The 18,354-nt window shown below is 42.1% G+C and overlaps 1 protein-coding gene across 3 annotated transcripts in view; it reads right to left on the reverse strand.

The window, feature by feature from the left end:
* NTAQ1 (N-terminal glutamine amidase 1) overlaps nt 1–18,354 on the reverse strand; it is an 868,727-nt gene that overhangs the window by 412,013 nt on the left and 438,360 nt on the right. For all 3 annotated transcript variants that reach the window (XM_044066586.1, XM_044066585.1, XM_044066583.1), the window contains one exon: nt 11,778–11,877. In XM_044066586.1, coding sequence (XP_043922521.1) covers nt 11,778–11,780 — 3 coding nt within the window. In that variant the 5' untranslated portion in view covers nt 11,781–11,877. The remainder of the gene's footprint in view (nt 1–11,777; nt 11,878–18,354) is intronic.

Below are 18,354 nucleotides of genomic sequence, written 5' to 3' on the forward strand. Positions count from 1 at the left end.
CAAATATTTTTAAGCTCAGCTTTGGATGTGAGTTCAAAAGGAGAAAGATGCATACCATTTAGATCCCATATGGAGTTGGATCTCTAAGGGGAAGTCTCAACAGAAATGCAGCTTTAAGAAATGTTTTACACACTTTTAGCAAAGCTAAGAATAATAAATGTATGCCCTGGTGAAAATCTGAAACTGCATCTAAGAGGACTTTGACCACAAGGCAGCTATAGCTTTTGCAAAAAATATAGAACAAGAGTTGTAGCACTACATAAAAAGGGGCCGATAACAGGTCTACATCATAGCTAGCTAACCAAATGAAAGCTGTCCATTTCGTTCAATATTTTTTTTTTCTAGTTCATAGGCAGGTACTAGGCTATTGGCCCTAGGGCTTATATAAGCCTAGCCAAAAGTACCCTGGCTTTCGCCACCCAAGAAAATTATTTTCCTGTGCCCCTGTCGAGCAGAGCCACAGAAGTGATCCCTGGGGTGAATTTCCTATCTCCCATCCAATCATCCAAGATTTTTCTTGAAGAGTGCTAATGCGGAGATTTGTTTGATATAGATAGGTAGTTTGTTCCAGAGTATGGGAAGTCTCTGGGACAGGAATCTATCCCTTTGGCATGTTCTGTTTATTGTGGTGACAAGGTTTAGGTCCCTAGAGCGTGTAGGTTGGAGGGATTGGGATTTCTTTAAGTGGAGTATGTCCAACAGCTCTGGGTTTGACATAGCTTTGTATGTTAGGCAGAGATCGCCTCTGAGAATGCGATATGCGACACAGTAAAGCTGGAGTTTTTTGAGACGGTCTGCATAGGGCATCTGTTTGAGGCCAGTAATCCTCTTTGTGAGATATTTCTGTGACCTTTCCAGTTGTTGTAGATGTCTTGTGAGGTACATATCAAAAGGGGCATTGTACTCTATAGTGGGTCTAATGAGGGACGAGTAGAGGGGAACAATGACCTCTTTTTTCCTGGATGAGAAACCTTTTGTGATGTGGTGTGCCACGTAGAAGGATTTCCTGACTACTGTGGCGATGCGATTATCAAAGGAGAGACTACTGTCCGCCTGTGTCACAAGGTCTCTTATCACACTTTCAGTGTTAAATAGACTACCGCCTATGTGGTAGTTCATGGGTACAGAGTTTTTACCAAAAGGGATGACAATGCACTTTTTGGCATTGAGCTTGAGACCATGGCTTTGACACCAGGCATCTGTCTCAGTGAGGCCCTTTTGTAGGATGTCCACATTGTTAGGAGTTTTGATTAAGGCTCCTAGTTTGCAGTCATCTACAAACTTCATTAGCCAAAGACATTCTGTGTTAGCCTGTACTTCAGAGAAGCAGATACCAAAAAGGAGAGGACCCAGGAATGAACCCTGTGGTACTCCACTTGTCACTGGTCTGAAGTTGGATTTGGAGTCTGCTACTTTCACAGTGTGGGTTATGTCAGTGAGCGAGTTGGCAACGCATCTTGTGACATAGGGATTTATACCTAGTTTAGTGAGTTTATCTATAATTCCAGAGTGGGGGATGGTGTTGAAAGCTTTGGCAAGATCTAGATAGGCTGTGCGAACCACCTTACCCTCATCTATGGCTTTGGTGACTGCTCCAAAGAAGTCTATCAGGTGTAGGAGACATGATCTGCCTTTTACAAACCCGAACTAGGTGGGGTCCAGAGTTTGGAGATTACCATTGTCAATGTTTATAAGTTCCATTATGATACATTCCATAGTCTTGCAGACCAGACTCGTCAGGCTAATGGGGCGGTAGTTCCTGGGGTCCATGGTGGCTCCCCCTTTGTGGAGTGGGATAACTGTCGCTGTGCACCATTCAGTGTGCACAAAGCCTGAGGTGAGGCTATGATTGAACATGGTGCTTAGGTGGGGTGCCAGTTCGTTCTGTAGTTCGTGTAGAACGCAGCCTGGGATATTGTCATATCCCATGGATGCTGTGTTCTTGGCTTTGGAGAGTGTGGGTTTTACCTGTGCAGCCATGATTACAGGAAGTTTGCATTCTTCTGGTATAGAGATGGGATCTATAGAGGATGTGAAGGGGGTAAAGTTAGCACTGAACCTATCTGCCAGGATGCTGGCAATATCAGTTGGTTCTTTATATTTAGTGCCATTGTGCTGTAACTCAGAGCAGACCTGAGTGTTGCCATTGAGATTCTTGACATAGCTATAGAATGCTTTGTGGTTGTCTTTAGAATTAGTGGCGATTTTGTTTTTGTAACTAGCTTTGGAGGATTTTATGAGGGATCTCAACTTCTTACTGAGGCTGACCAGGGAGTTCCTCCAATCATTGGATTTTACTCTTTTTTGCAACAGTTTCTTTCTTCTGTCGTAGAGTTTGTTAAAGGCAGGGGACCAAAAGATTTGCTTCTTTTTTTGGAGTATAGCATCTTGGTTCTGTTAGGGATTGCACGATCCATGCTCTCATGTAAGTGCTTATAAAGTCCATTTGTGTAGGATTTAGCAGTCGTACCTCTATTGTCCATCAGCATGGGTGTCGTGAAGTTTGCCACTTCCGTTGTAAGAAGTGTGAAGTTGGCTTTGGAGAAATTTTTTACGGTGGTTTCCCTAATGGGGGTGGGGGTGGGATGTGGATGTCTAGGGTGATTAGCTTGTGGTTGGATCTGACCGAGGAATTGACCTCTGGTGTGGAACACTGGTTGCCCATGTGGTAATGACCAGGTCTAGGATATTGCTCCCCTGGTGGGGGTGTGGATAAGTTGATCCAAGGCATTGGAATTTATGAATTCCAGAAAACGTTGAGCACAAGAGTTGGTACATGAGTAGTTTTTCCAGTTAATGGTGGGGTAGTTAAAATCGCCCATAATTAGGGTGTTAGGTTGTACCCTAATATTTTCCAGTGTATCAAGAAATGAGGAGTGGGAATCCTGGGGCATGGTGGGGGATCTGTAGCAAGTTACAATTTGGATTGCGGTCTTGCTCAGAGTTAGTTGCACTTGGATAATCTCGGATGCATTATGCTGAGCAACTAGCCTGGAGATGTGGATATCCTTAATGAATATAGACACGCCCCCACCTTCAGTGTTTCGGTCCAGGTTAGTTGGCCGAACGGTGTGGTATGAATTATAGCCTGGTAATGCAGGGGTGCTCTCTGGAGCCTTGAACCAGGTTCCTGTCACTGCACACATGTCGATGTTCTCCATTTTAAGGAGTACCTCGAGTGAGTGCATTTTGAGGTTTAGACTTCTAGCATTGAGTAGCATTACCCTCAGATTTTGCTTGCTTGTACCTGTTACCGTGCTGAATTTGTCATTTGAACCTTGCCTAAAAAGGTACTATAGGGGTGGCAAGAGCCTTAGCCAGTAATCAGAATCCCAAGGGTGACAGGTGCAGGCCATCTCTGGCAAAGCACTGTGATTTGTCAATCATGTCATCCCAGGCAGACAGTTACTGGATGACCTTAGAATGACACCAGAAGCTTAGCCAACTGTTGAAGTCAATCATTTTGTCTTTGTACTGTGGTATCATTCTGGGTGATGGCAGGATGCTACTCAGGGCTAGGGTCATATCTGCCTGGGCTACAAAATCGGACAGCTCCTCCATGTCTCTTTTCATGTAGTCCAGGGAGGTATGTCTCAGGTCATTCACACCAACATGGACAATGACAGAGTCATATTTGTACTTGCTGTGGAGTGACCTGAGTGCGTGTGTTGTGTGGTGGATCCTGGCACCTGACAGGCAGCTGACAGTAACTTTATCCTTGTTTAGCCTGGTGAGTGGAACATCAGTGTGCCTGACTATAGAGTCACCTATGACTAGAGTGTTGGGTACTTTGTTATGCCTTATGGGCTGTGGTTGAGTGGCACACCAACTTTGTGGGCTATGCGTCATTTGGGTTGTGTTGGGGGGTGGAGGTTACTTGCATTTCTGCTTTGGAGGTCCCTGTTGCTTGGGCAGATTTTTATTGAGAGCCTCCGCGAGTATAGTTGTGTGTTTTGTGTTTCTATGTGTGTGTTTTGGCAGTGTAGGTTTTGAGGGACTATGTGATGCATGTGGTGTGGTGCAAGTGTTTACATTCTCCTCTTGACTGTCTAGTCCAGTCTTGGGTGAAGAGAGCTTTGCTTCCAGTTTGGCTATATAAGTGGATCTCTCACAGGTTGTAGTGTTGGGTGGCAGGAGGAGAGGGTTGTCTGTGTACATGAGGCAACTGCTGTATTGCCCTAGGATGCCCAGATTCATCAGGTAGACAGAAGAAAACACCGGGAGCTGACCCTTAGACATGCCTGGATAGGTGCTTATTTATTAAGTACTAAAAACTGTTTTCCTTTAGACAAGTGAGGAAATTTGAGTGCTGTAGAAATTTGTAGCTTATTTAGTGCTTACAACGAGTTCTGAACAAGTGCTGAGCTCAAAGAAACATATTTGAGTCCTGAAAATAAAAAACTGGCTAGTTCTGAGAAACAAAATTAAGCTAGAAGGCTTCCCTCCAACACAGAAAGGCTTGGGGGTTCAGAAGCTTACAAACAGTCCTATATACAGCAAATCTGTACCTGGACTAGATTACTTACAGGAAAGGCAGGAAACAAGCTTAGATTTTTTTTTTTTTTTTTTTTTGTAAAGTGGAAAGGGGAAAGAAGGAGCAGAAACTAAGTGGGTTGGCCTTCTCAAATATTCTCCCTGGATTAGGTAGAATGAGGTAATGACAGTAGACTGGGTCCCAGATCAAATTTACAGTAGGGGCAGGCAACTGCAAAGCCAAGTATAAGAAAATGATACCAATAGGGAGGGAGTACCAAGAGGAACGGAGGGTGGGAAACAATATGATACACTCCTTGGCAGGAAATCAGAACAAAAAACCCAAGCAGATGCTTAATAAATGTAGACAATTTCCAGTTAATACCTCACACACAGTGAAACTAGCTAGAAACTGACTTTTGCCACACTGTGAGGCTCTAGACCACCTAAACAGGGTAGCCTGACTATTAAGGGAAATTGAGAAACTATGCAATCAGTTTGACAGAGTGAATGTCGTGGATAAGGTTGCCTGGATTGCTGAGATACAAGTCCTTAGAAAAGTCTGAGGAGAGTAACAGCCTTCACCAGTAAACAAGGCCATAGCGCGTGGAAGCAATATCAGTCTGGGCTTGTGGTCAATGGGCTTAAGTTCTGATTTCACTATAACAATAATGCCCACTGAAGAGCTCACATGGGGTACTTTGCATTGGGTATCAGAAATGTTGTTCCTGCTCTGAAGCCTGGAACTTTTCAGGCAAAACAGTGCTGTCACACGTGGAAGTGTCAGAAGGTGGCATACATTGTTCTGCAGTGTAGTAACCCTGCCTAGGAAAGACTGGCTATGCAGGATCTCGTGTCCAGGTGGGATTTAGCAGAGTTCACTGAAATTCCTAAAGCTAGCTCAGAAAAGAATTAAAATGATCCCTAGCTTGTTTGACTGACTTCCTTGTGACAAATTCCAGCAGCCATTCATTCAGACAGAGAAATACCTTCGTTACCTTCAGGCTGAGGTAAGCTGTAATACCTGCCATGCATTTGGTCCATACCCTGGGAGGCTACAGTGACATGAACAAATGGTAGGTCTCTGAAATGGTAGTGACTGGCTGTTATCGTGAAGTGCAGGAATCTTCTGGATGTCAGTACTACAATTATGTGTAGATGGACATCTTGAAGATCCAAAAGTACTGCCAGTCCCCTTCTTGTAAGCACAGAAGGATGAACTGCACCATAATCATATGGAATCTGGTTTTCCATGTGAATGTGTTTAGTTACTGAGATCAAGTATGAAGTCCTTTGTCTTTTTGGAGATTAAAAAGAACCAGGAATAAACTCGGGAGCCTCTTTAGTCTGGTAGAACCTATTGGATTGCTCTTTTCTTCAAAAAGTTTGCTACCTCGTATTTTTATTTACCTCCTTTTGACAAGGTAGGATGTTTGAAACTGGGAAGGAAGCAGGTTTGGGGGGAATTAAATTGGACTGAGCAATATTACCTCCTATATGATGGCCTACCATGAAATGTAATGCAGGGAGAGATAACCATTTGTAGTCTCTAGAGGTGGACAGTTGAGCACTTCCTCAGAGGGTTCCATAGTTGGATCCTCAAGGAAAGACTATAGAAACCCTGATTTTACAGTCCACCTTTTCCTCCAGGATGGGATTAATTTTTTTATCTGAATGGTACTGCTCAAATAGAGACTTTTGGGATTTTCTGAACCATACGTTCCTTGCACTCTTTTAGTTCTAAGAAAATATTTTCTGGGAGTGGAGAACTTTACCTTAACATTAACAAGTATCTCCTCCTTTTGCTTGCTCTTTTGTAGTTTTCTTTAGCCTGTGGATCAAACAAGCTGTCAAAGAGGCATTTTTTAAATGCTGCCTTGAAATCTTCCACAAAGGAACATTCAAGAAGCCAGGCGTTATTCCTCAGGGTAATGCTTGATCCAGCAGCATTAGCTGTTTCATCTGCTACATTTAAATACCTCATAGAGAGCATAGAAACTGTATTCAGGTTTAACAACTGGGAAATCACCCTGTGTTGTACCTTCAGTTTGGGAGCTTGTTCAACATTTCTAACATTTTCTTTGTAAGACCATGCTGAAATCTCAATTTTTTTACATTAGACAGCTGATAGCTCTTACTGTGAAGGCAGCTGACAGGTAAACCCACTTCCCATAGTGTTCCTTAGCAGGAGATTCTTTATCAGGGGACTGGGTTGGTGGGGTCTCTTATGAGGGCTCTGTCTTGGGGGGGGGGGGCATAGCTACTACAAATGAATCAGGTAAGAGTGCTTTAGTCCAATGCTGACAGTATTTGGGAGGTTAGAAGATCTTGACCAGCAACCACGGGGTTGGTACTAACACAGCAGACTCCTCAAGCCCTCTGTAAGAACAACAAAACCATACAGTCACATGAGGGAACCACACAAGAAGTTTATGAGGCAAAGCAAAAAGCCTCCTATACGATTTCCTCTTTAGGACAGAGTTGGCGGGCCAGAAACCCCTCTAATGTATTACCAAAAAGGATCTCCTCAAATCTGTGGTCATCAGAAGAGGACATTGGGAGGTCTCTCTCTCTTTCTCTTTTACAAATCTGTATCCTGTGTGAGAGACTTCATAGTGGAGTCAAACTGTCTCCATGAAGAAGAGAGGTGCCATCATAGTGGGAAGAAAGAGGACTCAAGACAAGACATGGTCTTGTCCCTACTGTGGCCTTACACCCCGTGCCTCTTTGGGGGATGAAGATGACAGGGCTAAAGTTTCAAATTAATGGGCATCACTGGGTGGGGCTGATGTCACTGCTGGCTCTTCTAGTGAATTTTCCAAGCCTAAAGATTGGCTCTGGGTTAAGTCCAATCTTCCAGCAGTCAATAGCAACATGCTTGGCAATAAAAGAGCAGATGGGTTCAATGGCCTCAAGGCCAAGGGCTTCACTGCTAAAGGGAACTGTATTGCTCCTGATACTACGGATGACACTGCTGCAGCGAAAGACTTCAGTGCTGAGACCTTGAATACTGATGACGTCAATACTGACAATGGTGCCCATGCTCTTGTCAGTCATCAATATCGGTGCACACCAGCCAGCATTTAGGACCTGAACCACTAACACACAGCAAGACATTAGCATCAATGCAACAGTCAGTTAGTGCCAAACTAGGAGTTGGCAGTTGAAACATCAGCTTTACAGCACCTGGTGCTGGAACAAGCCCAATGAAAGAGCAGAGGCAGAGTGATATTCTTTTGTTACCATTACCCAGTTTAATCTGAGCTTTGACCAGTGCCCTTTTCATCTTATCCCAGTCAATGGATGATAAGGGGTGCAAAGAAAGAGACCTAGAAGACCCGAATGAAGTCCTGATGAAGACCAAGGCACAAGGCATCTAGAAAGGTCACGGTCAGACAGGAAACTACCTACATGTAGTCTAGTCAGGGATGGTACAACAGAAACATTTAAATAGGAAATTCCAGGAGTAACTGTAGAATTGTGAGTGTGTCAAATCCTGACCTGAATGAATGACCTGAGATGTACCTCCCTGGACTACATAAAAAGAGACATGGAGGAGCTCTCCGATCTTGTAGCCCAGGCATGCATGACCTTAGCCCTGAGTAGCATCCTGCCATCACCCAGAGTGATACCACAGTACAAGAACAAAATGATTGACTTCAACAATTTGCTAAGCTTCGGGTGTCATTCTAAGGGAATCCAGTATCTGTCTGCCTGGGATGACATGAAAGACAGACCACGCTGCTTTGCCAGAGATGGCCTGCATCTGTCGCCCTTGGGATTCCAGATACTGGCAAAAGCTCTTGCCACCCCTATAGTGCCTTTTTTAGGCAAGATTCAAATGACAAATTCACCACCGTAACAGGTACAATCAAGCAAAATCTGAGGGAAATGCTACTCAATGCTAGAAGTCTAAACCTCAAAATGCACTCACTCGAGGCACTCCTTAAAATGGAGAACATCGACATCTGAGCAGTAACAGAGACCTGGTTCAAAGCTCCACAGAGCACCCCTGCATTACCAGGCTATAATTCATACCACACATTTCAGTCAACAAACCTGGACCGAAACCCTAAAGGTGGAGGCGTGTCCATATTCATTAAGGATATCCACAACTCCAAGCTAGCTGCTCAGCATAATGCATCAGAGATTATCCACATTTAACTAACACTGGGCAAAACCGTAATCCAGATTGTAGCTTGCTGCAAACCCCCCACCATGCCCCAGGATTCCCACTCCTTTTCTTGATACACTGGAAAATATTAAGGTACAACCCAACACCCTAATAATGGGCGATTTCAACTACCCCACCATTAACTGGGAAAACGACTCGTGTACCAACTCTTTTCCTCAACATTTTGTGGAAATCATCAATTCCAACTCCTTGGATCACCTTATCCACACCCCCACCAAGGGCAGCAATACCCTAGACCTGGTCATCACCAACATGGGCGACCAGTGTTCCACACCAGAGGTCAGCTCCTCGTTGGTCAGATCTGACAACAAGCTAATCACCCTAGACATCCACATCCCGCTCCCACCCCCCATTAGGAAACAACCATAAAAAATTTCTCCAAAGCCAACTTCACGCTTCTTAAGACAGAAGTGGCAAACTTCACGACACCCATGCAGATGGACAATAGAGGTACGACTGTTAAATCCTACACAAATGCAGTTTATAAGCACTTACACGAGTTCATGGAACGTGCTATCCCTAACAGAACCAAGATGCTATCCTCCAAAAAAAAGGAAGCCAATCTGGTTATCTTCTGCCATAAACAAACTCTACAACAGAAGAAAGAAACTGTTGCAAAAAAAGAGTAAAATCCCACGATTGGAAGAACTCCCTGGTCAGCCACCGTAAGAAGCTGAGATCCCTCATAACATCCTCCAAAGCTAGTTACGAAAACAAAATCGCCACTGATTCTAAAGACAACCACAAAGCATTCTACAGCTATGTTAAGAATCTCAATGGCAACACTCAAATCAGCTCTGAGTTACAGCACAATGACATTAAATATACAGAACCAACTGATATTGCCAACATCCTGGCAGATAGGTTCAGTGATAACTTTACCCCCCTCTCGCCCCCTAAAGGGCCCATCTTTATACCAGAAGAATGCAAAGTTCCTGTAATCACAGCTGCACAGGTAAAAACCTCACTCTCCATAACCAAGAACACAGCATCCATGGGACCTGACAACATCCCAGGCTGCCTTCTACACGCACTACAGAATGAACTGGCACCCCACCTAAGTACCATGTTCAATCATAGCCTCACCTCAGGCTTTGTGCCCATTGAATGGCGCACCATGAAGGTTATCCCACTCCACAAAGGGGGGGCCACAACAGACCCTGGGAACTACCGCCCCATTAGCCTGACGAGCCTGGTCTGCAAGGCCATGGAACGTATCATCATGGAACTCATAAACAAAGATATTAGTGATCTCCAAACTCTGGACTCCACACAGTTCGGGTTTGTAAAAGGCAGATCATGTCTCCTAAACCTGACAGACTTCTCTGAAGCAGTCACTAAAGCCATGGATTCGGGTAAGGTGGTTCACACAGCCTATCTAGATCTCGCCAAGGTATTCAACACCATCCCCCACTCTGGAAATATAAACTCACTAAACTAGGTATAAATCCCTATGTCACAAGATGGGTTGCCAATTGGCTTACTGACAGAACCCACACTGTGAAAGTAGCAGACTCCCAATCAGACCAGTGACAAGTGAAGTACCACAGGGTTCAGTCCTGGGTCCTCTCCTGTTTGGTATCTACTTCTCTGAAGTACAGGCTAACACAGAAGGTCTTTGGCTAACTAAATCTGCAGATGACTGCAAACTAGAAGCCATAATCGAAACTCCTAATGATGTGGACAACCTACAAAAGGGCCTCACCGAGACAGATGCCTGGTGTCAAAGCAATGGTCTCAAGCTCAATGCCAAAAAGTGCACTGTCATCCCCTCTAGTAAAAACTGTGTGCCCATGAACTACCACATAGGCGGTAGTCTACTTAATACCGAAAGTGTGATAAGAGACCTTGGGACACAGGTGGACAGTAGTCTCTCCTTTGATAATCACATCGCCACAGTGGTCAGGAAATCCTTCTACGTGGCACACCTCATCACAAAAGGTTTTTCATCCAGAAAAAAAGAGGTCATTGTTCCCCTCTACTAATCACTCATTAGACCCATTATAGAGTACAATGCCCCTTTTGGTATGTACCTGACAAGACTTCTACAACAACTGGAAAGGCCGCAAAAATATCTCACAAAGAGGATTACTGGCCTCAAACAGATGCTTTATGCAGACCGACTCACAAAACTCCAGCTTTACTCCGTTGCATATCGCCTAATCAGAGGCGATCTCTGCCTAACATACAAAGCTATGTGAAACCCAGAGCTGTTGGGACATACTCCACTTAAAAAAATCCCAATCCCTCCGAGCTACTCGCTCTAGGGACCTAAACCTTGTCACCACAATAAACAGAACATGCTGGAAGGATAGAGTCCTGTCCCAGAGACTTCCCATTCTCTGGAACAGACTACCTACCTATGTCAAACAGAGCTCCTCATTAGCACTTCAAGAAAAATCTTGATGATTGGATGGGTAGAATGAAATTCACCCAGGGGATCACTTCTGTGGTTCTGCTTGACAGGGGCACAGGAAAATAATTTTCTTGGGTAGCGAAAGCCAGGGTACTTTTTTGACTAGGCTTTTATAGGCCCTAGGGCCAATAGCCTGGTACCTACCTATGAACCGTAAGGAATTACCAGTATATCACAGGCAAACTAGGCTAGATTGTGCTTCAAAATCAAGGAGGGACAGATTTAAAATTTATCAAAGAGGACCAAACTGCAAAATGCAAGCTTTCTGAAGCTCAGCTTCCCAAGATACACAGATTTTAAGCTTGTGTGGTTCACGTATCCCTAATACAAGTATGGGCCAGTACAGGAGAACAGGTATTAATGAACAGTAAGTTTAATTACACAATGGGATACTTGCCTGTAGAAATTTTGTGATGAGAAGAAACGTGAGAAAGGCACTGTGTAACATTCTGTGTTCAAACTACCTGCTATACAAAAGCCATATTACTCCTTATCCAAGTGTTAAAGTGACATGCAATATATTTGCAATTTGCAAACAAGCACTATATTGTGACATCAATTAAATTAATAATGTTGCTTTCCTGTCTTCAAAACAGACCCTGAAAGTACAATCATTATATAGTCCATTTAATGGATTTGCTTCCCCCTTCTTCCAATTTATCTCATGCTTAGCCTTTGGATTGTGAAACTTACCATTCGCTTGTCATTTGATATAAATACAGCATAACATTCTTCGAGTGAAAATGTTCCTTCATTTCTGACATGATCACAAAGCCTCCAAACATTTTCTTCACTGTAATAAAATAAGTAGCATTTACTGTTTTTTTCTTTATAACTTTTAAAAGTTATTAAAAAGTTAAAACTTCATGTCCAAAAACTTTCCACTGTATCTTGAAGTTATTGCATTTGTACCACTAAAAGCACATTGTAGCTAAGTGACTGGAAAAAGACTGAAACTGTTACGGCAAAACTTTACTAAAATTTTCATAAAGCCACAAGTATATGCAGACTTTACAAAGCACAGCTACTTGTATGCATAATGGCAATTTCCGTGTCTTTATTCTATCCCCTTTAATAATAACACTGCCTATCTAATAAAAATGGTTGATCTAGTGTTTTCCTTCTCAGAAAAAAAGATCAGTTAATTCAATCCCATCTTTTCTCTTATTCAACCAGTCCTTAACTTAGCTTACCTCATTACGACCTACTCCACGGCAAGCATCTTACTTACAATTTTTATATGAAATGAAATTCAAAACTCATTACTGAAATCTAAGCAAACCACATACTGTTTTACCTGAGTCACAAGTCTGGGTACAATTAAAAAAAAATATCTGCTAGGTTTTTTGAAATGAACTAACCTTTACAATTTGCATTGCCTCAGGCTTTGTCCCCAAGACTTCAAGTGCTCCCCAACTTTCTCTGTAGTGCTTCTGCAAGCAATTTTCATCTTCTTCATAGCCTCCACATTTGTAGACAGCCTCAGAAAGAGGAGTCAAAATGCCACTTAGTAAGCAACATAGTGCAGCAGAATAACCGGCATACTCCCAGATGACAATATATGCAATCTATATAAAGTAGAACATTCCTCTTCTTCAGGACCATAAGGGAACTGTAACGCAATGTGAAAGAGGTCACAGAACTAACCCCACCCCCACCCAGAGGTACTCGTACAAAATTGACTGATGCAATAACTGACTGAAGAATAGTTACTTTGACATACCTATGTAGAGAACCAATTCTGAAACAGAGTCAAGGCCATATAACAATAGCTGCTTCACCAGAAGTTGATGAGGCACGCATAAAGGCTTTGTTTTAAGACCAATTTACATAAGCAGCAGCAGTGTGTCTCCCTGACTGTACTGCACAAAGCAGGCAATCAAAAAGTGACATCAGAACTGAGTTTGTGTGATCTCGTTTTCTAAACCAATGCTGACAGAGAAATAGAAGTCCATGGTCCCCAATATGAGACTGCAACTATGGAACTAAAAAGTAGCAGCCTTTTCTAACATTCTGTATAAGTAAGACAATAATGCTATGGACCAGGAGACATCTGGCTGACTGGAGGAGCAAAGCTTTTGGACAGGTGAGCTATATACAATTTCCTAAAGGTCAGGGATGGTGCCAGTCAAAAGGGAGATATTCTTTATAAAGTGGATATAAAAAGTGTACACATCCCTGTTAAAATGCCAGGTTTTTGTGATATAAAAATGAGACCACAATAAATCATTTCAAAACTTTTCCCACCTTTAATGTGACCTATAACCTGTACAATTCAATTGAAAAACAAACAAATCTGTTAGGGAAAAATATAAAAAAACGTACAATACGCTGGTTGCATAAGTGTGCATACCCTTAAACTAATACTTTGTTGTGTGTGCACACCCTTAAACTAATACTTTGTTGAAGTACCTTTTGGATTTAATTACAGCATTCAGTCTTTTTGGGTAGAAGTCTATCAGCATAGCACATCTTAACTTGGCAATATTTGCCCACTCTTCCTTGCAAAAGTGCTCCAAATTTGTCAATTACGAGGGCATCTCTTGTGCACAGCCCTCTTCAGGTCACCCCACAGATTTTTCTATTGGAATTTAGGCCTAGGCTCTGACTGGGCCATTCCAAAACTTTAATTTTCATCTGGTGAAGCCATTCTTTTGCTGATTTGGATGTATGCTTGGGGTCACTGCCATGTTGAAAGGTGAAATTCTTCTTCATCTTCAGCTTTCTAGCAGATGCCTGAAGGTTTTGGGTCAAAAGTGACTGGTATTTGGAACTGTTCATAATTCCCTCCACCGTGACTAAAGCCCCACTTCCAGCTAAAGAAAAGCAACCCCAAAGAAGAATACTACCACCACCATGCTTCACCGTGGGGATGGTGTTCTTTCGGTGATGTGAACTGTTGTTTTTGCGCCAAATGTACCTTTTGGAATTGTGGCCAAATATTTCAGCTTTGGTCTCATCAGACCATAACACATTTTCCCCACATGCTTTTGGGAGACGATGTATTGTTTTGCAAATTTTAGCTGGGCCTGGATGTTTTTCTGTGTATGAAAAGGCTTCCTGTCTTGCAACCCTACCCCATAGCCCAGACATATGGAAAATACGGGAGATTGCGGTCACATGTAGTACACAACCAGTACTTGCCAGAAAGTCCTGCAGCTCCTTCAGTGTTGCTGTAGGTCTCTTGGCAGCCTCCCTGTCCAGTTTTCATCTTGTCTTTTCATCAGTGTTGGAGGGACATCCAGTTCTTTGCAATGTCACTGTTGTCCCATATTTTCTCCACTTTTTGATGACTGTCTTCCATGGTATATCTAATGCTGTGGAAATGTTTTTGTACCCTTTTCCTGACTGATACTTTTTAACAATGAGATCCCTTTGATGCTTTATAAGCTCTCTGTGAACCATGGCTTTTGCTGTAGCAGGCAACTGAGTATATGTCAAGAAAATCCTACTTGGATGGCTGAACTTTATTTGGGGTTAATCCACATCTCTTTAATTGATGGCAGGTGTACACCCAAGAAGACTGAATGCTGTAATTAAATCAAAATGTGCTTCAACAAAGTATTAGTTTAAGGGTGTGCACACAAAAAGTATTAGTTTAAGGTGTGCACACTTATGCAACCAACGTATTATACGTTTTGTATTTTTTTATATTTTTTCCCATAACAGATTTGATTGTTTTTCAATTGAATTGTACAGGTTATAGGTCACATTAAAGGTGGAGAAAGTTTTGAAATGATTTACTGTGGTCTCATTTTTTTATATCACAAAACCCTGGCATTTTTACAGGGGTGTGTACACTTTTTATATCCACTGTATGTCTTGGAGAGACCACAATGAAGTACTAAAAGCTAACAGAAATTAAACGCAGAAATCATCAAAAGCCATTTTGGATAGCTAGGGATTTCCTTGAGCCAACAGTTAATTTTGAGTGCTAGGGGCTGAGGAAAAATGAGAATCAGTTTTGAATCCAAACATTTTCAGAGCTGAGAAGTAAAGAGAATTGCAAAGGATTTTGTAGCTGTTTCAACTCTGGAAATATAACACCATTACCAGTACAGGAAATGGCTGGGAAGACACACTTCTTCCATAAAAGCTATTTATTTTCTTCCAGAACCCATCATTACTACTCGGAAGAGATTCCGGACTCTGTTTTAGGAGGACGGCCTTGGATTTTGTTAGACATTCATTTGCACGGAGATCTGAGAAGGCAGTAATGGTTTATAATCAACTTGAATTTCTGATACTTTGAATTCAATATATTAAATTTTTTAACACAGAACAACCGGGGAGTACCAATGTTTACATGAAATCTGGAGGAGAAATGAAAAAAATCGAAACATATGAAAATATAATACAGCTTACAAAACAGACAATGAACGAGAAACCAGCAAATCACTCAAACACTTATGGCAACTGGAGTAAAGCTAACACAAAATTAACTACTCAGACTAAATATTGCAATTGCAACTGTAATCAGATGAGGGTGCATCACATAATTTACAGCAATCCATATATATATATATATACACAGCACTTACAAATTCTGCGAAGATTAACTGATAACCACTTTAAGGTAAACTATCAATCATCACAAATGGAAATACATCACAGAGAAGTCAAAAAGTTTGCCAGGAAAAAGTACAAATTTTGAGAGGAGCTAACCATGACGGGCTGCAAAGGCTCTCTTACCTGAAAACAGCTAATTTTATGTACACGGCTTGCCATGTGAAATGAAAAGATTCCCTGGCTCTGAAGTAATCCACAATAACACAGCACCACTCAATCTTTTCCTTTCAGAAAGCCAGTATTTGCTTGGAGGCACAGCAGTATGCTACAGAAAATGTTGAAGTGCTGCACTGCAACCAGTCTTGAGAAGTGTTTCCAAACTGTTCAGCGGTAACCATTTCAACCAAAAGTTGTGGTTCATGCTCACCACATAAAACCCTGCAGATAAAGATCCTAGATATGTATTAAGTTCTGTTGGCTGACTGCATGCAGCAGCAGTCTCCAAAATAGGAGCTATCCACTGATGGCGGATGGAATCTCACAGAGGTATTAATGCAGACACTATCAGGGATATAATGGTTACCCAAGAATGGGATGAGCTTTGCTGATTTCTCTACAAGCTGAGAGTGGCTACATGTATTATGCACAATAAAAAATGTTGCATTGCTCTCCAAGAGAAGTTCAAATCCCCTATCAGCAATGAATTGCTGCACTGCAAGTTAAAGTGCACTGTTTCACTTTTGAACTAATGGTAAAAGGGAAAAAAAACTTGTGGAGTCTTGCGTAACCCCTTTACCACATACAGTACCAAATTACACACTCTTGATGGAAAAGGTGTATTGTTTTGCATTTTATTTTGTCAATAAGGATGGCATCCTGAAAATTTTCTTGGAGCTGTAAATTCCTGCCATGACATCATGAAAGACCCACAATGCCTCAATACCTAAATCAATATACATGCAGCAGCCATCCTAAATGCGTTAATATACAATCCCTTCTTCCTAGAAAGATAAGCTGTTAACTAGGTCCTGTAGATAGAACATCTTAATTGAAAACTAACATATGTAAAAATGCAGTAGTAAAATCATAAGAAAGAAACTGGTCTTCTAAAATAGTTAGATATTTCTGTTAACTCAGAATGCCTTTCTGCTATGTGCAAGTCACAGGGCACCGTCCACCATGACATTATTTTGTGGGTGTGGTCATACATTAAAAATGAGTTGTTTGTCTTTTAGGCTTTTCCCGGTTAGGGGTCCCAACAGCGGAACTCCGGTCCGCTAATGATTGGCAGTAGATTTTTATGGTGCCGAGTTGCCAGCCTGACGCCCAACCTTCAGCGAAGGCACACCCATTCACGCATGTCTTTCGGAGGCCACTCGACTGCGGGGAGGACATGCAGACTCCACACAGAAGGCACTCCCCGCACACTAGCTGAGAATCGAATGGGAGAACCTCTTGCTGTGAGGCAACAAAACGCAACCGCTTTACCACCGCGGCTTCTATACATTAAAATGAGTGAACAATGGAATTAAAACCTCAAAACATACATTCTCTTTTTTTTTCTTCAAAATTTGTTATTAACATTATCAACTTTTTTTAATTTTCTGAAAGGTTAACATCAGGAGTATAACTAAGATGCATAAAAGAAGACATAATATACTTTAAAAAGCATATTTAAAACGTCACAGGCAGCAAACTGGCATGTATGTGGGGAAGTTTACAAATCAGATCTGTCACTTAAGTAAATGTTAAAAAAATCAGATCTGTCACTTAAGTAAATGTTAAAAAAATCAAACATTCACACACAATACAGCTGGGTTAACTTTCGGTAAAGTTACATTTTTAAAAAACATTTTGATATCGTTAATCTCTTCATGAAATAGACCCAACTTGGTTCTCCTTTCGGTCTGTGGTTTTGATCAGACTTATGACAGAGGTACCTGTAGGACAGCAGAGTCTCAAATTTTAGCCAAGAATCCACACTTCGAAGGTTATGCAAGTAAAGACAGGCTTCAAATTCAGAAAGTATACTACAAATGCTGCACAAGCTGGTTGTGCTACTTTTGAAATACCAAAAATGTTAATAGTTTTGCAAAGGCCTCTAAAAATAGAAGTTATGTCCTTACCATAACGTTCCATGTGGAGTGTTCATCTCGCCTTTGTTCTTACACCTGGGTTCGGAGCCGATCCTCGGCTCCGTGTCGGCCGCTTGGCAAAGCTCTGCATCGAGAAGAAGCTCGAGACCAACCTAACTCCCACAATCCCCCTCTGCCTTTACCTCAGATCTAGTTTGCAAGCAAACCAGGAGTCAACAGAGAGAATATAACACATTCATGCCAACAAGAACAAACATAGTTGAAAAATACAACCACAACAACTGCATAAGGCAGAAGTAGGAGAACCAAACCAGACACCTAAACTGGACGTTCTTCCTGAGGGTGGGAGGGTGGGAATGTAAGAACAAAGGCGAGATGAACACTCCACATGGAACGTTATGGTAAGGACATAACTTCTATATGTGAGAGTGTTCAATCTCGCCGTTTGTTCTTACACCTAGGTAGCGTCCCTAGCTCCATGTTCCTCAGGAACTCACGGGAGAACGTTCCTGAGTACAGTGGAACCAAAGGTTGCCCTGTCCCTAGAAACCCTGTCTACTTTGTAATGAGTAATGAATGTATGTGGTTTAGACCAAGTGGCAGCCGCACAAATAGTGTCTAACGGTAGTCGGGCTGCATGAGCCACGGATGTAGATACTGATCTT

This window comes from Protopterus annectens, chromosome 3.part1 (assembly GCF_019279795.1).
Source record: "Protopterus annectens isolate FY-2018-M chromosome 3.part1, PAN1.0, whole genome shotgun sequence".
Lineage (NCBI taxonomy): Eukaryota > Metazoa > Chordata > Ceratodontiformes > Protopteridae > Protopterus > Protopterus annectens.